Source organism: Venturia canescens, chromosome 3, assembly GCF_019457755.1.
Source record: "Venturia canescens isolate UGA chromosome 3, ASM1945775v1, whole genome shotgun sequence".
NCBI lineage: Eukaryota > Metazoa > Arthropoda > Insecta > Hymenoptera > Ichneumonidae > Venturia > Venturia canescens.
In genome coordinates this window covers 16,251,194-16,276,471 of record NC_057423.1, presented here as the reverse complement: position 1 = coordinate 16,276,471, position 25,278 = coordinate 16,251,194, and the positions used below count along the sequence as shown (strand labels likewise).

General features: G+C 33.5%; 2 protein-coding genes across 3 annotated transcripts in view; one reads left to right on the top strand and one right to left on the bottom strand.

Moving 5' to 3' along the window:
• The window catches only part of LOC122408304 (transposon Tf2-1 polyprotein), a 240,796-nt gene extending 235,551 nt beyond the window's left edge, over positions 1-5,245 (top strand). Inside the window, exon 5 of the mRNA XM_043415012.1 lies at positions 4,422-5,245. Coding sequence (XP_043270947.1) covers positions 4,422-4,611 — 190 coding nt within the window. The 3' untranslated portion in view covers positions 4,612-5,245. The remainder of the gene's footprint in view (positions 1-4,421) is intronic.
• Positions 5,246-5,424: 179 nt separating this feature from the next.
• On the bottom strand, positions 5,425-25,261 carry LOC122408303 (uncharacterized). Of its 2 annotated transcripts, none has more exons than XR_006260439.1 (4): positions 24,041-25,261; positions 7,887-9,769; positions 5,642-5,787; positions 5,425-5,560 (listed from the first exon to the last, which is right to left on the bottom strand). XR_006260439.1 is itself a non-coding variant. In XM_043415008.1 (4 exons), exons 1-4 carry the CDS (start codon positions 24,544-24,546, stop codon positions 5,436-5,438), a joined length of 2,754 nt encoding a protein of 917 aa, XP_043270943.1. In that variant the 5' UTR covers positions 24,547-25,261; the 3' UTR covers positions 5,425-5,435. The 2 variants fall into 2 exon arrangements, 1 of the variants encoding a protein (XP_043270943.1); XM_043415008.1 differs by having other exon boundaries at positions 7,793-9,769.
• Positions 25,262-25,278: the final 17 nt, after the last annotated feature.

The window sequence follows — 25,278 nt, the reverse complement described above, 5'->3', positions numbered from 1 at the left end:
ATATTTTCAGTACAATTTTGACGAAAAATAGGTCTTTTTTCGTGAAAACCAACGTTATAAGCCAAAAAAGATAGCTCGGCCTCCAACCTGTTTTCCACCGTGTTATTGGGTTCCTAATTGACAAAATATATTAGAGTACAAGGAAAAAAATCGCCAAAGCCCAAGGACAGACCTGTGACGAAATATTTCCAGTACAATTTTGACGAAAAATAGGTCTTTTTTCGTGGAAACCAACATTATAAGCAGTAAATCGTAAATAATTTATAGAAATTTAAATTAAAATTATATAGTTATCAAAACACAAATAAGGAACTTTCGAGAAAAAAGACGTGATATCAAACCATAAACTTCCCCTAGGGAAAAAAAGGTTGGGACTAGTACATTGATGACGTCGTGTTTGCTGATAATACCATCCATAAAAAAAAACTTGGAAACCGATGCCTCATCCTTCTTATTTGATTCGAACAGCTAAATCAATTGGAAAAAATTCTATCTCATTTATGTGCAGCATTAAAATTTATTATATCAATTCGAGTCCAAGTATTTTCTAACGAATTGAAAAAAGTTACCACTTGAATTACGTGCAGCACTAAAATTTATGATATCAATCGGTGGACAAGTATTTTATTAGTAACTCCAAATTTTGACATTATTAAATTGGTCTAAGAAGCTTTTAAATCCAAAAAACATCACATGAAAGCTAGTCATTTGTTACTCTATGGTGGCAGAGACTTATAAGAAAATCGATTTTTCTCAGACTTTCAGGATCCTTTGGTATTTTTCACCAAATTCAACGTCGATTGGATCGATACAAATTAGGTTTAAATATGTGTTAAAAGTACTTGTCCGGCCCATCACTTTCCGTTTAAATTGTTTATCCAAATAAAAATCAGGGCTTGTCTAGAACTGATGGATCACAAGTATTCATGCAGAGAGAATTGAGAGAATTATCTTCAAGTAATTTTTACTTTATTGCACTAATTTAATAAAAAACGGAAACAAATTGTTCCGCAATATACGAGGGATATTATTGTGCATCGATAAATGAAAAAAATTATACATAATATATATGTTCAAGCTTCCAAAATAACTCTCCAGTTTATATTCAATGATGGCAAATTTTACTTCCCACTTATTCTCCAGCGAACGAATAAGAACTCGGAATAAGAACTAACCTATACTGTTATTAAGAACATTAAACTAATAATGAATCGCATTTCAACAAATTTTTTACCAGATTCTGCCATACAATTTCGTTTTTTATGATTGATTTTTTATTGAATGAATAGTGATGGGCCGGACAAGTACTTTTAACACATATTTAAACATAATTTGTATTGATCCAATCGACGTTGAATTTTGTGAAAAATACCAAAGGATCCTGAAAGTCTCAGAAAAATCGACTTTCTTATAAGTTTCTGCCACCATAGAGTAACAAATGACTAGCTTTCATGTGATGTTTTTTGGATTTAAAAGCTTCTTAGACCAATTTAATAATGTCAAAATTTGGAGTTACTAATAAAATACTTGTCCACCGTTTGATATCATAAATTTTAGTGCTGCACGTAATTCAAGTGGTAATTTTTTTCAATTCGTTAGGAAATACTTGGCCTCGAATTGATATAATAAATTTTAATGCTGCACTTAAATGAGATAGATTTTTTTCCAATTGATTTAGCTGTTCGAATCAAATAAGAAGGATGAGGCATCGGTTTCCAAGTTTTTTTTTATGTTGGAGATTTGGGTATAACAACCTTGACGTCATTTATTTTATATCAACTATATTTTTTTTTCTCATGCCTGCTTCTTCAACTCGGTTCTCGTAGAGACTTTTTTCGAGTTCTTGCGTATTCTCTAAATCTAGGCTGTCTGGCGATTTTTCCTCTTACCTCTGCTTATTTATGCGATATCCATAAAATCAGAATCACTTTCATTTTTCTTATTTTCGCATTTGTGGGAGGATCTACTAGAGGCGCACTCTGACCTCAACGCTACTTTCGAGCTAAGAAGATCTGGTTTACTTGGGTCTTCCCAATATCAACAATAAATTTTGCGTTGCTTGCGGATCGACAACTTTAAAGATATAATCAGCTTACACTATTTTTTGTACGTCGATTGCGGAAGCCATGATTAAAATAAAAATTTTTGTTCATGTTTTCATCATTTTCCATCGAAAATATTCGATTTGTGCTACAACATTATTTTTACTATTATTTTCCCATTTAAACGTGCACTTTGTTCCTACTTTGCGACATCGACAAAAAGTCTTGAGATCAAACTTCAAAATAAATATACTTTATTCACATTGCATGGAAATTTTTTTTTTTCTTAAAAGCATAATATCTAAAGAGTAAAACGGCGTTTGATTTTTTACGATACGTCAAAAATTTAATTTTTAGCGATTTTTTTTTAAAGTTCGATTTCGTGAATTTCTTTTTCACGTCATATTTTGACCACTTTGAAATCATTAATAGGATACAATAACGATTCGATTACTTAGAAAATACGTTCAATTGAAGTTTGATGGCCAATTTCACTCGATAACTTGAAAAGAACGCAGATGAGAGCAGTTTTTGTAAGTCGGGTTCGCTGGACCCCATGTGACCACCCAAGAATGACAAGAAAGTTATTGTTTGGAGGTGTGACCGTTACGGGTTAAGAATTTGTAACTCGTTTAGAATATTATTCTACTTTATATACACTAAGGTCATCGCGCGCGCAAGCGCGCGCTTATCTTCAATTGTTTAAACACTTTTTAAATAAAAATATTACTCAAGTCTATTGTTTCGAATAGTTCATTGCAAAAATTACGGTACTCACCGTCGAATAGTAATTGCGTAAAGTCACTCTTACTAAATTCCTCCATCACTTTACTCTTATGTCGCTAAATAAATTTATCTGACACGATCGCGATCGAATATGTTGCAATTGTTTCCTCCTTTTTTCTACGATCTGAAATACGCACATGAACGAACTTCGAGCACGACATTGACAACCAATCAAAATACGTCTATAGCAGCTTCAGAAATAACTTGCACTTCGAGATTTCGTAACAACTGTTCTTCTATGAGAGGGTTTATAAAAAAATTTAGGTAGCAAAATTAAAAAAAATATATAATTACTTTGCTAATATTATGCAATATTTTGAGAGTCGTGGTTTTGAAAATTTTTTCCACGTAGTTACATGCTTGTAAACTAATTTCTATCAACTTCAAAATTTCACAAACATATTTAGGCCGACAGTAAAATATTGACTGCAAACGCAGGAAAATCCCTTGTATTAATAAGTAGAAAACTTAACCCCCGTGGTCAAGAATTAAACGTTTCTTTTTAATCTGAAAAAGTTACAGTGTCACTTTTTACGTATTTCGAAAAATTTTAGGCGGCGGAATAAGTAAAATTAATTTTGACCCCAAATAACGACCGCTCCCTATCCTACATACCTTTAAAATATGATCCAGATACTTTTTTATTATATGGCCTTTCTTGCTTTTTGACAATTCTGAAAGAATTTCGTTTTTTTCGTTTTTGGAAAAATATAAAAACATACAGAAATGTAAAAAAAACTTCGTAATTTCTTTAATGCCCTGTTTTGGCCCGATCTCACTTATGTCAGGCAGCTCAATTTTTCTATACATCAAAATAAAAAAAAAACATTTTTTTTTAAATTGTTTTTTTTTTCAATCGATAAATTGATCAATCAGCTCAAGATGAGCTGTGAAATAGTTATTATCATTGAAGATATGGATATTTCATACACATGTAATATTTATACAATTTCATCTGATAGGTCAATTTATCGATTAAAAAAAAATCAATTAAAAAAAAATGTTTTTCTGTTTTTAAATTTGAGTTTCTTAAGCATGTTCTCAGCCAAATAACGAAATTTTGCAGATTTTCAATGGAAAGATAAATGCTCTAAATTTTCAGGGGAGTGTTCCGCTTTGTCCGGCTATTCCACTTTGTCCTGCTCTTCCTTATTTCAAAAATAAGAAATCTGGAAATGACATCATTCTCTCCGGATTTGTACATCTCTTTTTAATCCATAATAAAATCCTCAAAAACATGATTAGTTACGCCACAACAGAGGCAATTATTTATCCTGAACCAATTCTTCTAAATAATTCCCCCCGTATTTTTGTATTTCACAATTAAAGTTGATAAGGAATTACTTTATTGCTTAGAATTATTTTCATTATTAAGAATGAGAGTGAAGAGTCCGAATATGCGTAGGTGTAAAAAAATTAATTTCTCCGGAATTAACTGCCATCCTATATTTCATCAACTAATCGCTGATAAGTTTTTATAAATCAGGAAATTGTATTTTTTTGCATTAGGTTTTTTTATTCATAATTTTCTTTATTAATTTCTTTGTATTGAAATTCTTAGAATAAATTCTTCTAAAAAATGTTTTGTTACAGATATCAAAATGGCTATGACTACGACGGAGTTTACGTTTGCACGCCCACACGAGACGACATTTTTCAACTCTTGATTGCTTTGCACGATTTACGTCAGGGAGAAAAATCCCAACACATTAATTTCTGCAATCGACGTCGCACCACGCGAACACTTCTTACCCACATGAGATTTCTTGGTCGCCGAAAATAGTGCGCTCATTCCAAAACAAAAAAAAATGAAAATGATGCAATACGAGATATGAAACGCTAACTCACCAAAAAAGTTAAACTCGCTATATTAAATATTCGTACCGAAAACTGAGAAACAACTTTATGAATATTGTTCACAAATTTCACATAACTCTAGTTTTTATTTTATGATTTTATTATTGATATCCACCAATTTATAATACGAAGTTCTATCAACAATAGATCCGTTCCTGTAATTTTTATAGGCTCAAAATAGATACGACGAAACCATTGAAATAAAATCTTTTTTCATTATGATCCCAAGTCAATCTCGAATAAAAGATATTTTCTTTAGTAATACTCAATCAATAATTTAATCTATCATTCACCATTTCGCAATCAAAAAAATTCATTGAACTCAAAAAACCAGATAACTGAGTTCAAAATGTTTTAATGTTCAATGATATTCTCCATCTCATTCATTACTTCAAATTATTATTCAACTATTGTAAAATTCGTCGAAAGCGGACTGATTTTAAAATCCGAACTGATTAAGAGACTTTAATGATATTGTTAGTGTATCCATTAACTGTTGTAATAAAAGTTATACTATCAGAGCGGTCAAAAATACTGAAAGTTATTTGAATTTAAAAAATTTGAAAATTATCATAGCTATTAACAACATTTCTATTGATAACATCGTGGTGTTGTCGATGACTCGTGCAGAAGAAAATCGACGTTGTTGGATAATGTGCTATGCCGAAATAGTATGGAACTAATAAAAATATATTGTTCGTCGTATTATCAGTATATACTCTCATGAAATAACTGATTTCAACCTTTTGATTAACGATTAACCAATCCTCGACAAGGAATCTGCGAAAAACCTGCACTAAAACCACGTTCAGTTCCAAAGGTGTCAGTCACAAAACACACATTGATAATTCCACCTCGGGAAATGTCGAACATTACTGGAAACGCAAAATAAACATTCATTAAAAATAGAGTTTTCATCAACTAGAGGAGAGAATGAAAGTCGTAAGTCTGCGTACTTTTCCTGCCTGCTAGCGAATTGCCACAATAACGGCTGTTGTTCCCGGTGAATATCATATAATCCTTTGTACATCCGATACTCTTTTCCAGGTAAAAATCGAGAACAACTAACTCCAGTTGACAAAAACCAGGAGCTTTGTAGAATCTATAAGAATTTCAGAATTTAATAATCACTTGCCACCGAACGTATGCCACGTTTATCCCCTGAGACTCGTTGTCGCTTATCATGTTCGAGTTTAAGCCTGATGTTTTTAGTGTTTCCAGATGTTATAATAACAATAAGATTTGGCACGCGTTTTCAAAATTTTGGAAAAAAAAGCAACAAAATTCATTGTGCCGAGAGTTGAAAAAAGTTTTATTTTTTATTTCCATCTCATTAGAGTTATCACAAAATATTTTCATCTAAAAAATTTTACTTCAATCTTTGTTTACCATTCAAATTTTTATCTCATCGAAGGAATCACCTTTGGTACTCGGCCCTATTTTTACAATTCATGGCATAATTTCTACAAGATTCTTAAAAACGCGTTTTGTTATCTCATATCACGTTTTACGCAGAAATTTACCAATAAAAAAATTTAAATATGAAAATGAAACTTTTTTCACTCTGAATATTCTAATACGACTCCATAGTTCTCGAAAAACCTGAATCAATTTATGAACGTTCAAAGAATCTTCATCTGAAATTATCTAAGACTTTGAAAAAATAACCAGAATGAAGTCGAATGTTTCCTCTTCAAAATGTGCTTTGTTGCATCCGAATATTTAGACTGCTGGCGTATAGTACAATTTAAAGCGCGGAAACTTTTTTGGAATTTTGTCTAGAAATTTTTCTCCGGTAGTGCTCTTGTTTCTCGTTTTTTTCCCAGCATTCATGCTGTATTTTAGGTTTATTTGACGACTCTTTTTCACTGTAACTTTGACTTCTACGGAATATATTGAAAAATCGAAATAATGATCGTAGAGACTTTATCTCTTCGTCATGTAACGAAAATCTTAAGATAGCACCGTCATACAAAAAAAGTGGTCTACTTATTTAACTCTATATTTTGATGCATTGAACTTGAATTCGAAATCAGGTTGATTAATATACCTCCGAAGTTTTGAGTCGATTACAAATAACCGACGTGAAAATTGCAGTGAAAAAAATTTTGTTGCCCTAGATCAAGTTTGTGTTTGTGTATTCTGAGTACGTTTGTTTTAAACATCCTTAAAACTTTAGGTAAGTTGCAGAAAACCCTTGAAAATGCTCGAAAATTACGAAAAACCGCAGTTGTGGATATGAAATTTTTTTTTTTTTAAACATAATCATACTTTTCATGTATTTTGACGCACTGGATCTGAATTTGGAGTCTGTTCATTTTGATCATGTATACTGGACTATAATGCAGTATTTATATAGTTATAGTGAAAAAAAACTTCATTCATTTTTCATAGTTCTTATTTTGTAATGCATTTTTTTTCTTCGAATGATCTATGCAGCGTATTTCTCTATTTCTTTCTATTTTCTCGATTCATGAAGCTCCACAAAGTTGTACAAATAAATGTTTATGACTTTGCAATCCCGATTCTTATTTTTTCGGGGGTGTAAGAACCGATGCTCAGTTTTGAGTGATTCGTGCTGAAAATCTCCCCTCTTTTCGATTATGCCAATTGATAGCGAACTCGATTTCACAAGTGTACTTGTGATCATTTTCTAGTCTTTTTCTCTAGATCTTTTTCATAGTCTCATTCCGAGATTCAACGTTATCGCCCCTTGATCCTCACTTAACCGGTCCCGCCGGGACATGTGCCCTATTATATTTTCAGGAAAATTAAAGAGTCGCAGAGGATGATATATAGGAGTTGAATGAACCTACCTGTAGGAAAAGTAGGCCTGGAATAATACGAAGATATAGTCACATCTACTTTCAAGTTAATATCAAAGTTAATTCAAGTTAATTTCAAAGTTAATACCTCTAAATAACGACAAAGTGAACGAGAAAAAGATCGTTATCTTTTACCTCAAGGCCACATCATGAATTTTAATACTGTTAAAACTGTACTGCATAATCATCACTTCGAACGACTCGCTTCATATATCTGCTACTGGAGTTCATCCTCAGGTACATTCATTCAACTACTCAATTGAGATTGCTTGTATTTTATACCTGAAGCATTTATCCACATTATTGGGGTAGTTAGTCGGATATTGTGGCGAAGAGATGATTCCTTCTATAACATTAATATCCTCGCAGTTCTTACATGGATAGGCCGTCTCGCCGAAACCGGAATTATCCACAACATACGTGTGTGGAAAATTATTCCCTGATGCAGTGTTGGTTTTGACGCACCTGCTATTCTTGAAATATGTCTCCTTCGCAGCGATAATCCAATCGAGAAAACTGAAGACCTGACATGAAAATAAAGGCGATAAGACATTACTGACAAAGTCTTCGTGGGCCCATGAGTGAAAATTTGGTGAATTCCCAAAAATGTAAGGCTGTCCTAATACGGATCCTTCAACAAAGCCAAAGCTTGGTTTTGGGTAACTGTAACCCAAATTCCTCTTCGTTCTCTTGACCGTGGTATTTCCAATTCCAATATTTATTTTCGTAGATCTGTCATTTTCGATGGATAAGTTTCCGGTATCTTTCTTGCTCCTCGATTGGTAACCGTAGCTGTTGGCACAAGGTTCTTGAATTACTTCTATTAAAAACCCGTTGAACTTGGTTCGTGGATAGCCCGTGTATCTAACACCAACAAGTTTAGGAAATGCCGTCGTGACTATCGATTGAATACTCAGGCCCTTTTTACAACCACAAATGCGACGTCCATCAATCTCTATATGACCGTTTGAACAGGAAGAATCATCGACTCCATGATTAAAAAACTTTAAATTGAAGCGCATATAGCAAGTATTAGTTGAGTATGGTATTATCGAAAAAGCACACTCAAACGTATTTTCAGAATATGAGGATGATGGAAAATCAGGACTTGCGAGCAGGAACCTTTGCTGCAAATAGTAAGTATTGCAACATAACGGTAGGTTTCCGATGTTCCTTGAATTAGGAATAACTGGGTAATAGTTGACTGAATCGTCGACATTGGGGATAAAATTTTGATACCCTTTGAAACTATTCGATGGTAGAACATCGAATCTAGGCAGTGAATTCTTGCAGTTTTCGAATTCACTCACCCCGGGTACATTGGTTGTATAAGAAGCCGTCGGTAGCCCATATGTTATACCTGCAGTCGTAGCATGATTACCGTTTAGCACATACGGAGATACATATGAAGCATGATGTGAAGATGGAAACTGGTAAGACATGGTCGGGTAGAACAGCCTGCTGAATCCTTGGTTACTTTGTAGATTATTGATTGGTTCGCGGTTTTTCCCGTGAAGCGTCTTAGTTACTTCGAGTTCTGACTTCAGATTAGTATTTGTCGGATAGTTAATGAAACTACTTGGATTGTCTAGAACTTCACCAGTTTTGATACCTGGTACTGAATTTTGAAATGAAGGATAGGATGGTACATCTGGTATATCATAAGTTTTCGTTGAAATCAAAAACTTCTCATTATTTCCTTGGTGTTCTTGACGGAGAAGTAACTTTCTCGTAGAATTTGAAAACCTGGTATCTCGAAATTGTACATTCTCTCGGTTTGGCGGATGAATTTCGGTCTGTGGTATGCTGAGGAGCGATGCCTTTGGAGAGTCTGTCGAAAAGGTAACCGAGGAAATACTTGACTGAGTCCGATCCTTGAAATAATTCTCAGGATTCGGTTCTACAAATAAGTAAGCCGAAATTTTTGAAGGTTTCTGTTCGTTTGACTGGACTGTATTCGGTATCACGGTCTCCGTTTTTGTAAGTGTCGGATCTCTAAATAATTTAATTCCACCAACTGGAACTTGTAGATAGTTACTCGGTGCTTCGTTAACCTCTATATGCTGAGTGACAGTCAATAAATCGTTTTCTTCTTTTTCATCTAAACCTTTTACTTTTGGTGGAGATGGCACTTCATTCCTTACGAATTGTCTGTTCCTCTCGATCGGTAAATTAATATGCGACCCAGTATTTTCGTGAGTGAAATATTTGTCAGCCGTTTGGTTCCCCAACGTGGTCCCATCTTGTTCCACCATATTTCTGCAATTAATGTACGCATTGAGCTTTGTATTACAGTGAATTTTTTCTATCCAATAATCTATTCAGAATGATATCTTGGACTACTTCACCTATCAAAACCCAGGTTGAACATAAAACATGTCTCGATTTGTTAGAACGTTAATATACCGTTCTTCCCGAATACATCGGTATTTGAATTATTACGATATGTATGTACACTCAGATTTTATTTGCAACAAAAAAAGATGAAAACTTCATTTCAACCTCTTATCCGTGGAAAAAAAGTCGTGAATAATCTATTAATCATTGTTCGTGTAAAAGAATCGTGAATATCCAAAGTGAAAAAAGATTCATTGATGTATTTGAATTTTTTATTAATGAATTCCTGTATTCACTTCTTTTTAAAAAATAATAATAAAACAAATGTAATCTTTCAAAAAACTAAAATATATTATAAACAATATAAACATAACAGAATTTAATTTTCGTCGGGAGATGTCTCTAGTTCTTACTCGATGATTTCATTAGAGACTTCTCCCGGTGAAAATGAAGTCGAGAAAAAACGGAATGTTAGAAAAAAACAACATTGCAAAAAAGATATATTTCCAAAAAATTATTTATCTTCAAATTCCTTTGTTTAAGAAAATAGAAGTAAAATTTAAACAAAATGTTTTAAAAAAACATTAAAAAAAACTCCCGACTGAAAAATTGTATAGTGTATTGAAAATAAAATGAAGTCGAGAAAAAAAATGAATGTTAGAAAAAAACACCATTGTAAAAAAGACACGCATTTTCAGAAAATGATTTATCTTCAAACTCCTTTTCTTATAAAAATAGCAGTAAACTTTTAAAAAACTGAAATAAAATAGATAAAATATAATTAAGATAGATAAGAAACCATTTAACTGTTAAGTACTACTCCATCGAGATTCGATTCCTATGGTTAATATTGATTGATGGTAGGTAAGTCATTTATATACAAAAATAAAAATTTTATCATAATTGTCGAAGTTGAGTGATTGTACAAAGAATGAAAGTGATAATAAAAAAAAATGTAAACTCACAAAAAACTAAAATATATTATAAACATAATGGGGGGCAAATAGTGGGGGTAAGAAAATTGGAAGCAAAGGCGGTAGTGATCGAGAAATAGGAACAGGGGCTAATAATAAAAGGGATTAAATTAGATAGAGGAAAAGAAAACTTTAACATTGTGACCGTATACAACAACTGCGGTATAGATAAATGGGGGAAAAATGAATGGAAATATGGAAGACAGCGGAAGAGAGAACGGATGGCTTCATAATAATAGACGATTTGAATGCAAGAATGAGAGAATTGGACGGAACAGGGAGGGAGGTAAACGAATCTGGAAGCAACTAAACGCAGAGGGAAGGAAACTCATTGAAATATGCGAAAGAATGGGATTGGTAATAATGAATGGAAGATGCGAAGGGGATAGAGAGGGGAACTGCACATATGTGGGAGAAAGTCAAAACAAAGGGTCAGTGATTGATTATTTGATAATTAGTGAAAGCAAAGAAGATCTAATAAAAGAAATGAAAGTTCAAATTCGAATAGAGTCAGACCACCTACCAATAACAGCAGTGATAGAAAAAGGACAGGATGAGATAAATAACGAATATAAGAGAAAAGTAGGAAAAAGAGCAAACGAAACAACGGGGACAATCCTAATATGGAAGAAAGAGCTGGCAAAAGAATATGAAAAAGAGTTCAGGAAAAAATGAGAGGAGAGAGGGAAAAGGGGAGAAAAGAGAGACGCGAAAGACAGGTGGGAAGAACTAAGAAAAATCATTAAAGAAGCAGCGCAAGAAGTGGGAATGATTAGGAACAAGAAAGACAAATCGAAAACGACAGATAAAAAAATATGTGAAAGGGTTAGAATGCAGAGAAAAGTGGTGTGGAACAGATTAAAGCGGTTCCTAGAGAGTACCAGAGGCACAAAAAAAAACAAGAACTTACAGAAGCAAGGCGAGAATTGAAAAAGATAAAGAAAGAAATCTATGCAGAAAAATGGGAAGAAAAGTGGGCTAAAATAGAAAATAGCAAAAAACATGGGAGAAATCTGGGAAGCCATAAAGCCTTTTAAACCAAGGAAATAAAAGGGAGGAGGGCAAATAAAGAAAGAAGAATGGGTGGAACATTTCAAAAATCTGCTGGGGGGGCAACGGGAGGTAGAAGAGGAAAGGGGGGGGGGGGGGGCAACAGAAAACGGTGAGGTGAATGGAGAAGAAAACGAAAACGAGAACGAAACGAATAGAATAAACAGAGACATATAAATACAAGAAGTAATTAAGGCACTCAAAAATATGAAGAATGGAAAAGCAGCCGGGAAGGACGGTATCGCGACACAGTTTCTGAAAGGGATGACAGAAGAAGAGACCCTAGGAAAAAAAAGGTTGGGACAAGTACATTGATGGTCCCTCGTTTGCTGATAACTCTATCCATAAAAAAAACTTTGAAAAAAATTAAAAAAAAATTGTAAAAAAAATTATTTTATAAAAAAAATATAGAACAATTCGAAAAAAATTTCACAAATCATGAAAAAACATTATATTTAAAAAAAAACTAATCTGTATCAATTTTTTAAAGTGTCAAAAGAATCAAATAACAAGTAAAAAATAAAAAACCGAAAAATCGTGCTTGAAATCATTTCAGAATCCGATGCCTCATTCTTCTTATTTGTATCGCGACAGAGTTTCTGAAAGGGATGACAGAAGAAGGGATAAGAGAATCCCCATAAAAAACTTTTTAAAAGTAAAAAAATTACGCCAAGTATTAAAAAGTGCAACCTTGTTTATAATAATATTTATTAGATTTTTCCCTCTAATTATTTATTCTGTTTCTTTGGAAAAATATAATCATATCAATTTAATCAAGCCAAGTGATGTTTGTTTTTTATTATTTGGATTACAAATTTAGAAAAAAAACTCAAGCTTTTGAACAAAAACTTGGCGTGCATGGTTTTTCAAAATGTACTTAAATGAACAATGCACACCAGTATTCAAATTTTTACTATTTTACGTTCTTCTTGTTTTTCTAGCTTCTCCCAATCCTCTCATTGTTCAAAATAGACCGAAGTATACACCCAAGTAAACCATGTACACTGGTTTCTCGAATTTAGCTATTTTACATTGTTCTTGTTGGTCTTGCTCCTTCCAATCCAAATAAGTTCGATAAGGATGCTTTCCATTACCCTGTATCGGAGGCAAATTGAAAGAAACTTTAATTCAATTACATATATAGGTACACGTATGTACATGCATCTAACCTCGTGTCTGTGATTTTTTAAATCTAAGGACTAAATAGTACGCCGATTAAAACAAGTTTATTAGTTTTTTTTGGATATTCAAACTTCTGCTTATACTTGAAGGGAGTTCTTTTTTATCATATAATATTTGGTTACTTTCGTTTTTACTATACTATATTTCGAATTTAACTTTCATTTTTCTGAATTTAACGTTCATTTAAATGGAATAGAAAGCTTAATAAAATCGCAGGCCTATGAAGAGTTTATTTATAGAAATTATTTTGAACACTTATTAGTTTGAAAAACCACGCACGCCAAGTTTTTGTTCAAAAGCTTGAGTTTTTTTTCTAAATTTGTAACCCAAATAATAAAAAACAAACATCACTTGGCTTGATTAAATTGATATGATTATATTTTTCCAAAGAAACAGAATAAATAATTAGAGGGAAAAATCTAATAAATATTATTATAAACAAGGTTGCACTTTTTAATACTTGGCGTAATTTTTTTACTTTTAAAAAGTTTTTTATGGGGATATCATTTCTTTTTGAATTGGGCAATACAAACATAAATATATTTAACAAACATCAAGTTGTATAATACTAGACCATTGTCATTAATTCAATCAAGTTCATGGCTCAATAGGTTAATTAATGAGGATGGTCAATGAGGAAAGTCATGATGGAATGATGAATTTGATCATAATCGATCAAATAAATTATGCTTCAGTGGAATCTAGAGCGATATAAAAACCTTATTGAAAAAATCATATATTATAAAATTGGTGGAAGAATTAAAAAGAAAGTTATGAACACTAATATTATATATAAAGTTGATATTGACATGGCTTCAGAAACATTCTTAATAGTACTGATAAATAACCATCAGACAGAACCTTACTATGACGCTGAAGTTTCCAACGTTGGAGTCCATCGAAATGATAAAAAAAAAACTCTCAAATAATTCCAGTAAATCTCCATTTTTGTTCCCTGCCGAATTTCCAATTCGTAATTTTTTAAGCAGCATCAACCATTCGTAAAATAATAAAATAATGAATTATAAATTTTTTTTTCGTTCATTTCGTTGAACTCCAACGTTGCAAACTTCAGCGTCGTACCTTACTTATGTCCTCAGTTATTTCAGATGGTAACTGGACATTCAAATCTAATTATATACTTTAAATTGTAAACATGCTGAACTTACGCCCGTCTGTCTCTAAGATATTAAAGTTCCCGAAACGATGGATTTTAAATCACTAACGTTACATATTTCAGGATCGACTGGACGGATTTACTTGCACCAAAGACCAATGTCGATTTTTCGATTTTTATGCCTCGTAGAGGCTGTGTCCGTTTTGCCCCAGAATTTTTTTTTTACAAAATTCGGAAAACGAGGACTGGGCATCAATTTTGGGACTCAAAAATAGTTGAAAGACCATATGCTCATCAATGAAACTTGCTTAAATCCTTAACTGTCCATTTTGCCCCACATTACCCTATATATTGAACCCTACCCGTTCTGTATTCGCGATTTTTCGTGGTTCTGCTGGGTCATGGCACGCGGTAATGCGAAGTTTAAGATGAGACCGATTTGTCGTGTTATAAACTTTCGGAACCCGTGGAGTCGTTCTGTATGCGCGTTTTTATGTATTCGCAGTTTTTCGCATTTTTTCGCGGGGTGACAATGTAGTGGACGGATTATTTGGGATAGTCAAATTAAAATTTTATTCGCCTTTATTCGGGGGGCTCCGCCCCCTCCACCCCCGGCGGGGGCTCCGCCCCCTGGTCCCCCGTTGCCCGCGTTGGCATTCTATATGCCTATCATATAAATGAGTTTGTTGGTCTAACCTCCAAGATTATAGCTCAAAACGATTTGAGTTCCAATTCCGAGAATTTTTTGCTACCCGATTCGAGCTCCAATTCCGAGAATTTTTTGCGACCCGATTCGAGCTCCAATTCCGAGAATTTTTTGCTAACCGATTCGAGCTCGAACTCTGAGAATTTTTTGCTACCCGATTCAAGCTCCAATTCCAAGAATTTATCCCGATAAGCAAATTTTCACCCATGGAAAGGGAACGGAAAGTAGACATATATATATTGTTGAAGAAAATTTTCGATCCTGAAATTGCACCCCCTAATTTTCATAACTGCATTTTAACCCTTTTCCCAATGTCACACCAAACTAATTTTTTCATCATACCAAGCGCATACATCACATTATCATGTCCCACTATTATTTTTTTCATCCGACTAATTTCCAACAAATGGCGGCCACTTCAACTTAACGAGTCAGGGGAAATCGACCAATCTCATGTAAAGATACACGGCCGTCTTGACTCGCTCTGCCTACAAAACTTCTCTTTAATACTTGGCGTCAAGACGCTGCCGCGTCTCTAGATTAACAGAGATATTGAACACTTTCTGGAAAGATGGGGAGATAGCAAGGGGTTGGCAGGTAGGTAGGATTTTTCCAATACATAAAGCAGGAGACGTGGACAAAGGAACAAATTACAGAGGGATTACACTGCTAAATACGGGATACAAACTTCTAACCAACATAATATCGGGAAGGCTGCGTTTTTGGGTAGAAGGGGAAGGCATATTAAAGGAGAGTCAGACGGGTTTCAGGAGCAAGAGAGGAACAAGAGACCTTATATTTGTACTGAACGGAATAATAAACAATGAGTTAAAACAGAAAGGGGGGAAATTAATCGCAGCCTTTGTCGACTTTAAAGCGGCTTTTGACACAGTGGATAGAAAACTACTCATGGAAAAAAATCAGAAAAATAGGAATGAAGGGGAGACTGGAAAGGATTATTAGGGAAGCATGTGAGAGAACGGACAACGAAGTGATAACCAGTGAAGGAGTGACAGAAAAATTTAGTACCATGAGGGGGGTGAGACAAGGATGTCCACTCAGACCGACTCTATTCAGCATTTTTATAGAGGATATGGATGAAATATGGAAAAGGAAAAATGAGGGGGGAACAGTGATTGGAAATGAAAAGATTTATGCGCTCAAGTTCGCGGATGATATCGTGCTGGTAGCAGACGACGAAGAGGGGTTAACCGGTTGACTGATGAGCTTTTTTCCAGTTTTTGTGCCAAATCTAGTACGAGCCAATATGTTACCGAAAATCACGATAATTTATTTCTGAGGGTTTTCGAGGTTGCTGATTCCATTTTCATGTGATAAAGCATGAAATTTTCGCAGTGAAAAATTAACAAATTTCACCCTAAACCCTTATTTTTCACATTTTTGGGGGTAGCGAATTTTGTTTGATTTCGATGAAAGAGTCCAGTATGATAAAAAATTAAAAATTTTCATGTCATATAGCATGAAAATCCATTGAAAAAACGAAAAATTTCACCCTCAACCTTCGATTTTCTCCATTTCTAAGGGTAGTGAGGTGAAAATTAAGTTAAAAAATCGACTCAGCGACCCAAAAAACCATGGTATACCAATTTTTGTCCAAATCGGTTGAAAATTGGAAAAGTTATTTCAATATGTACACATATGATACAAAACCAGAATGGGCCCGACTTTTTTTTGTACATATATGATCCAATACCAGTCAACCGGTTAAGGAGTATGATTGGAACGCTAGAGAAATATGTGGAAAAGAATCTATTAATGGTTAACATAGACAAAACGAAAGTAATAGTGTTCAAAAAAGGAAGAAAAAAGAAGGCGGGACAAGGATGGAAATATGAAGGGAAAAATCTGGAGATCGTAAAAGAATATAAATATTTGAGAGTGTGGTTTTCGCAAGGAAATACTTATGAAAAACACACGAGGGCAAATTTAAATAAAATCAAAAAGACGATAAACGCGGTATGGGGGATAGGGAAAAGAACAAAACTGAACAGTCTAAAAAAGAAGATGGCTATGATGGATGCGATAGTGAAAAATGGCATGCTGTATGGGGTAGAGGTGTGGGGCTGGAGGAAAAGGGATCAAATGGAAGTACTCCAAGGGAGGTACGTCAAAATGGCAATGGGGTTAAATATCAACACGCCAGCCTACATATGGAAAATGGAGGCAGGAATAAAGGGGATAGCAGTTCAAATGTGGAAGAGGGCAGCAAAGTACATAGTACAAATCATGAAAATGGAGGGAGACCGATGGCCGAAAAAATGTTTAAAGGAGGAAGTGAGGGTAATTCTGAGTGGAAATCCTTCAAAATGGGGAAAAGAGATAAAGAAAGCAATGGAAGAAGTAGGAGAGGAACAAATATGGCAAAAGATTAGAGACGGGGATACAGCAGGGGTGGAGAATATAATAGAAAGAGTAATGCAAGTGAAGACGGATCAGGAGATACAACTAAACTGGGAAAAGATGGAGGAATCAAGATACAACAGTGAATACAAAAACAGAACAGAGAGATTAGGAATGGAAGAGTATTGGGAAAGGAAAGACACACAAATTGAATTGAAAGAAGCATGGGCAAGGATGAGGTGTGGGAATATAGGAAGAGAAGAGGCCAAAGGTTACAGAGAAAGCAAATGCAGAAAATGTGGAAGGGAGGAGGAGACTCTAGCGCACATTTGTAAATGCAAAAACATCCACGCTGAAAAGGAAATGTATTGGTAGGTGAGCTGAAAGGATGACTTGAGAAAGCGGCGGGGGAAGAAGTAGAAGGAAAAATTAACAGAGCGCTAAAAGGAGAGATGATTAAAGAGTTGTGCGAGTTTGTGAGAGGGTACGAATGGTCGATGCGGAAACATGTAAACAAAGAAAGCAATTGAGGGAGAGAAAGTAAAGAAAAAGATAAGGACACTTCGTATGTAAGAGGGGATATTTGTAAACAGGGGGGAAACTATGTAAAAACCCAGAAGGCTATACTTTTGGAAATAAACGATACTACTATAAACATAATGGAATTTAATTTTCGTCAGGAGAAGTCTCTAGTTCTTACTCGATGATTTGATTAGAGACTTCTCTCGACGAAAATTAAATTCCATAATGTTCATAATATATTTTAGTTTTTTGTGAGATTACATTTTTTTTTATTATCAGCTTCATTCTTTGTACAATCATTCAACTTCGACAATTATAATAAAATTTTTATTTTTGTATATAAATGACTTACCTACCATCAATCAATATTAACCATAGGAATCGAATCTCGAGGGAGTAGTACTTAACCATTAAATGGTTTCTTATCTATCTTAATTATATTTCATATATTTTATTTCAGTCTTTTTAAAGTTTACTGCTACTTTCCTAAGAAAAGGAGTTTGAAGATAAACCATTTTCTGAAAATCCATATCTTTTTTACAATGGTGTTTTTTTCTAACATTCATTTTTTTCTCGATTTCATTTTATTTTCAATACGCTATACGATTTTTCAGTCGGGAGTTTTTCTGACATTCCTTTTTTTCTCGACTTCATTTCATTTTCAATACGCTATACGGTTTTTCAGTCGGCAGTTTTTAAAAAATATTTTGTTTAAAGTTTTTTTTCAGTTTTTTATTACTTCAATCTTTTCTTGCTCCGCCCAGACGATCAAGAATAGTGAAATTCCGAGTCAGTATCAAGAAAGGAGGAATGTTAATATGATCGCAGATTTTTGCTGAAGCCTATAAAGAGAAGTAGAGAGAAAATGGAGAGAAGTAGAGTAATCTGCTGCATCAGTCAATTAAAGAAAAAATACTGTTACAAAAGAAGGACAGTGAGTGATTAATGAAATTCTTTTCTCCCCTCATTTGTATTGCTATTGCATCACACTTTCGTATACGTGATTAAGATTGACGGAATGTGGATCGACTGCGTCAAAATTCATCTTCTACATTTTGTTTTTTGGATTCATTTGTACAACTCCATCAGTTTTTATTTTATATGCAGAGCGAACGAAATCCGTTTTTCTCGCCAATTTCTCAATACAAAAAAGCGAATCTTCCGTAAAAAAAAGTGATGATTCAAAATTTAATTTCAAACTATTCTTCTCAAAAGAGCAGTGTAGAGGAAACCGGGGCTAGCGTCCAACGGGACAAGTTGACTGATAAACCACGGAATCTCAATATCCTTTTAATATCGGCGTCGAGCTGCTACCGCGTCTCTTGATACGTTCGATTGATATTATGTTCAATGTAACCTCTCTCCTATATTTATGTGTCTTAACACACCAGAGCGACACGCTCTTCAGGAATAATGAAGAATTTTCGTAAATGCAGATACCAAAGTCAATTTTTATGTCAATCTTATCTATCTTCTGCTGCCTCAAATATTTTTCCAATCATTACAATAGTCTTTTACGTGAAAATTCATATATTGAACTGTCATTGTGCATAGTATTTTTTCTTAAATATTACTACAATTCGCTCGAGAACATTTTATTGCTAAAAAAAGGCCAATATTGATATAGGGTTGGTTGACACATGTGTCAACGTAATCCCTACTTGTATTCTTTTTTTGTAGGTCATTTGTAAACAGAAAAATACATTGTCATACATTTGATTTTTTTCTATCTCACGAAATTGTTCAATTGCGTCAATGAACTTTTCCTAATCTAAAAATGATCATTATTGGTAGAAAAATGAGGACCTATAAAAGAAAAATTAATAGAGGAAAGATAGGAAAAGAAGAAATGGAGTGAGCATGTCGTGAAGTGATTATAGATTAAAAAATATATAGGAAAGACCGAGGCAAAACGGAATACCCGAAATACTAAGAAAATTTTTTGACTCTTTTTTTCAATTTTATACCTGTCCAAAAAGGAAAGAAAACATTTTTTCCAAAACTTTATGTTTTTTTTTTTTAATTTCGAATAATAAAATTAATTTTTTTAAAATATTTTTTACAAAAATTCTTCTTTTTCTATCATTTTCTAAGTAAAAAAATATTTTTATCGAAATTTATGTATTTTCATTAATGTCTACGACAATAATCGGAGATATAAAGGAATTAAGGGTATAGTGGATACCATAAGCAATTAAGTTAGGTGTGTCGGTTTACATATGTGCTGTCAACTACTGCTGTGTTCCAAAAAATGATTTTTCACACTTATTTTTCATATTCTGTCAAAAAAAATTATGGAGCAAAGTGGACTTTCCCCTCGAAATAAATGCTCTACTGACGATTTTGACATTGTCTCGAATGTACGGTGAAATTGAATAAAATTCGAATTTATTGAGAAACGGGCAAAGTGAACTTTTCTTTTGAAAAAAAAAAAATTCCATGTCCACTTTGCCCAATGTTTTTTCAAAATTCAGATTTTCTTGAACTTCACCGTACATTCAAGAAAATTAATCAAAATCGTCAGTGGAGCAGTTTTTTTGTGTCACTTTGTCCTGTTTTTTTCATTTATTTTGAATTTTGGTAAAAATTTATTGTTTTTTGACGTTCTATTTCAACAGAAGAAGAACGTCGCCTCAGCCCGCATTATCATTATAATTCAACATTTGAGTCCGTACGAAAACAAAGCTTGTTCCCAGAATTGTTAAGGGTTACGTTCGTATTCTGACCGTCATATCAGGTCGAATTAGTAGTTGACAAGAAGAAAAAAGATACGAAAGTCATTAAATATTTTTTGTCACATATTTCCTGTATTTTTTGCGAGAAATTTTCGTAGGATTTGGAAAATCCCACGAAATTTTTTTTTTTTTAAGATTTCCGAAAATCAAAAAAATATTTTATGAAGAGCCCACGATCTGAGCATTTTTTGAAGTTGTTGAAAAAATACTAGTATAAAATGCAGAATCTTTCAAAAAAAAACTGAAGATACAGTCATTTTTAAAAACAACGTCTAATATTTTATACCTAAAAATCCGCATTGAATACATTTCAACTGTTATTTTGTCTTTTTCTCTATAAAGGCTAATTTAAATCAACGATTCAAAAAAAGCTTTGATTTGGACCATTATTAAAAAAATTAGAAACAAAAAATTGAGAAAATAGCGACTTTTCGGAAAATTCGATATTGTCTGAACAAGTAATTAAACGATAAAAATCTTGAAATTCAACAGAAAAGTGTGCAAACACGTCAGTGACGCAGCAACCAATACAACAGGAAAGCTCTTTCGAGAGATACTAATGTATATATATATAAATTCGAGGAAATCGAAGATGAACATTTTTCGAACCGTCTGATTTGGTGTGGAACGCCCCGCGTGAGTGTGTGAGGAGACGGAGGGTATTTCACGCCACGTCGGCCACTTTCAAATCTTCTATTTCTTTTATTCTGCTTAAATTTTATTCTGTTGTTGATTTTGTTGAAGGAAGAATTAATTTTTTTCAATCATTATTATCCATCCTTTCCTTAGATAGGATTTTTTAGGAAAAAACATTACATTGATGTCTATTTTTTTTACTGTTCGACAACGGGTGGGTATCAGAAGTTAGGTCCGCTACTCGCCTACAATAATATTGCACAATATTTTTATTGTGCAATCATATTGAGTACTCCCTTATGAATTCACACGTTCAATAATATGGACTTAATAAAATTGACGGTCATTCCCATCAATATTTTCCTGCGAGCAACGAGCAACATGTCCGACGACGAAGTTTTGGCAGCGGCTACGCAGGTGATTTTGTTAAATAAACAAAAAAAAAAGAAAACGAATGTCGGTTAAAGAATGGTTGAAAAAAAGGCCAGTCTACACTCATGAAAGGCTTTTGAAGGACTTAGCCTTGACTGAAGAAGACGATTTTAAAAACTACGTGAGAATGAATATTGCAAAAAGTTCGAAGAATTGTTACACAATTAGTAAAACCTTTGATCGAGAAAAAGAACACAAGCATGAGGGAAGCGATTTCAACTTATCAACGATTATCTGTAACTTTGCGTTATTTAGTGACTGAACTGCAAAATATTGCGCAATATTAAGTCTATACGGCGTAATAAAAAGGCATTGCGCAATAAAATTTAAGCTCGCTCAAACGTCTGTTCAATCATTGCGCAATGTTTTAATACCCCTACACTTACACGTTCAATAGTATTGCGCAGTTACCAATATTGGACAATATTATTGACCGTGTGTAGCAGCCCTTAGATCGACTAAAATTTCGAACAAGCATTCTGTATATCTATTTACGCATATTAAGGTGGTCCTTATTTTGGGTTAAATTTTTTTTTTTCAAATGCAACCCCCAGTTCATCTCTAAATGAATAAAAAAAAAAATGTGAAAAAGCTGCGGCTTGTAAGTTGACGGGAAGGGGTGCCGGCAAGCTCTATCTTCATTTTAATTCCGACTAAATTTGTGTTTGCTACATAATATTTGATTACCTTGTTTTACTTCCCTTGGAAGCAGTCACAGCACTTCAGCTTGATTCAAAATATTGTCCTTAACAATAAAAAAATATATATCCATATATATTAGGGTGCTTCATTTCACAACTACTTTTTTTCGTTCCCCATGCAAAATTTTGTTTGAAATATCCAAAAAATAATTCCTTGAAAATTTGAGCCCTTAATATTGACTCTAAATACTTTCCCAGAACGTTAAAAGATTTCCCATTTAAAATACACGTAAACTTTGATTTCATTTATTTAAATATCTATATCTCAGCGGCATTGTATTATAATATCATATCGCATCAAGGCGCGATTTACTCAGGATTGAATGCTCTACAAAGGTGCCCATGATAACGTAGCTGTAATCTGCACCTGTAAGATGGTACGAATTGCTAAATCTGATTTTTGCGAAAAATTCTCATTTTTTTGACGTTATTTCATAAGTGACTGGATTTATGGAAAAAATGTGAATGACGAACTTGTAGGAAATTCAATTTATCACAAAAAAGTCTCATAAATTAAATGGCTCAGATTAGTATTTGCTGAGACATAAAACATTTACTCTTTCGTTATATGAAATTTTTGAGAATCGTTGAATCAAACTTCTCATAAATGCTAGTTTTCCATTTTTTTATAACTAGGATTTCATGCAATTACCATTTTGTTACATCCAGGTGAGTGGAAGAAGATAGAAAATAACTGAAGTACCGAAGCATCATTGAAAACGAAATAGCCTTAAAGCGAAGAAACTTAGCTCACTGTTCAGAAAATAAAAATATTCGAAAGTTGAAGAATTATTCATTGTCTTTCTCTTGTATTGAAATTTTCATTTTCCTGCAAAGATATTATTGTGAAAGATATTTCACGGAAAAAAATCATGCACTTATACATGTGATTTTCTAATCAGTTTAGCTTTAAAATCTTAACACCACCTCTTGTGGTTTTTATAAATTCTTGATTTCTGACGTATTTGGTTGATGATTTCGATAACCTTGCATCACCACAAGAGTAACTAAATAGTTTGTACAAAAAAACTACTTGCACATGAAAAAAAAAACGTTACTGTAACATGAATTGCTTTTTCTTGATCAAATCGTGCTTGCCGGCACCTCTTCCCGTCAACTCACAGGCCGCAGCATTTTCACATCTTTTTTTTTATTCATTTGGAGTTAAACTGGGGGTTGAATTTGAAAAAAAAACTTCAACCCAAAATAAGGACTACCCTAATGCATATATTTGATCAATTTTACTATTTTAAAGACTAATTCATCGAGGAAAAATGTTTCCTTATTATTTTTTCTTTGATTATACATTATTATTTGTTTTAATTTAATTCGAACAACAACTTTTTATTTTTGTCCTTCAGGGTCGAAGGTTTTTCCCCACTATAGTAGTGCATGTTAAATTGTTACTTATAATTGTAAAAAAATTGGAGTCATTTTGAGATAGAATCCCATGCTAAACAATTATCATTTTCCGCCGTATTTTGCAATTGAACATTTTTTTTGTCGAATTTCATTTGAAATTCAAACGATCTAACCGTGAAAGCAGTATTGTATAATCCGTGAAATTATTAATAGGATAATTAATTGGAATATTATTTCATATTCTCAAATCAGTTTTCAACAATGCATAAACCTTATAGACTCCGTCGCTTAGTCATGAATTCAGATCAAAACCATGACCCAGTGATCTCATTGATTTATACCTTAATGAAAACCTTTCTTCATTCCAAATGTGTAAGATGTTTACTGTGAGTTCATTGAGTTTGATACTACTTACGCTGTATTTTTTCCATTCATTTGCTGCAAGAAACACGGTACCGTTGTGATTAAAATTTTGAATCGTTTATCTCCGAGTCTACTACGAGTGCCACTACGAAACCGTAGAATCAGCTTGTTATTTTTGCTAGGATATTCACGAATACCGATAACTCTTCCGCAAAATAAACTGCGATCACCGATTTCAACGTAATCATCTGCGCAATTTTCTGACGGTGGCAACGAAAAATCCAGAAATTTTAAATTGAATACTTGATCGCACGTGGCTAAATGGCTTCCACGCAGAATAAAAATACAGTTTTGTTGTTCTGCATATGATTTAGGATAATTGGGACTGCTGATGGTGTATTGATATCCGGAGAATTCACCCCCGCAACCTTCAGAATTTTCAACAATCGATGAATTTTTTGTTTCTCCGCATTGTAAATATGCTATGCATTTCAAAAAAATAACAATACACCATTTTGCACTGTTATGAAATCTAAATTTTCCTCGATTTTCGAACATTCTAAATGAATCTTATCGAAAGCACGTAATAAGTAATTCAACTTGTCGTGAGAGACGAACCGCCGACGCCATCAGCAGAAAAAAGGTGACTGATTCTTCGCTTGTCCAAGCCGATACTCTTATGACATTCAGAGTTGTTTAACGATGTTAAATATTTCAGAGTTTCACTCGAAAAAAGGCGAGAACGCAATTCATCTGTTTGAACAGTTCTGGGATGCGGAAAGAAATCTGGGCGTGCCGAAGAATGTATATAGAAATAGACTGTTAAGAAAATAAGAACCATGCGCCATACTATTTAGGACGTTGCTCCGTTCATCGATAACTGCTTTTTTTCTGTGTACTAAAAATTCGAGAGTTATTCTGTGACTTAACGCGATATTGCATCGTATTTAGGTCTTTTCAATTCCCGACATCGATTTCCGAATCAGTAGTAGGTCAGGATATCACAAAGATTTATTTAACGTTTGAGAAAAATTGACAAAAAATATTATTAAAAATTTTTTTTATGCTTTTACTAATAACATCTAGTGTATTTTTTCATTAACAGAATAAAAAAGGAATACTGAAATCTATTAGAACGATAGAAAAAAACAGGTGGACGTAAAAATTCATAACAATAAAAGTTACAGACAATCGAAGGCAGTATTAACGTTCGGAACGTTGATTCGTCAACTTCCGGTCTATAAGTGACGCTGAAAAACGAGTTTTTCCCAGTGATTCTACGAAGTCTCA

Bases quoted from the DNA above. Each gene is read 5' to 3' on its own strand.
- LOC122408303 (XM_043415008.1), bottom strand. From the start codon at position 24,546: ATGTTCGAAAATCGAGGAAAATTTAGATTTCATAACAGTGCAAAATGG. The intron at 9,770-24,040 runs GTAAGTAGTATC...CATTAATTGCAG, and splicing joins ATGAATGGAAAAAATACAGC to AAATATGGTGGAACAAGATG. The intron at 5,788-7,792 runs GTATAAAATACA...AAATTCTTATAG, and splicing joins AATGTGGATAAATGCTTCAG to ATTCTACAAAGCTCCTGGTT.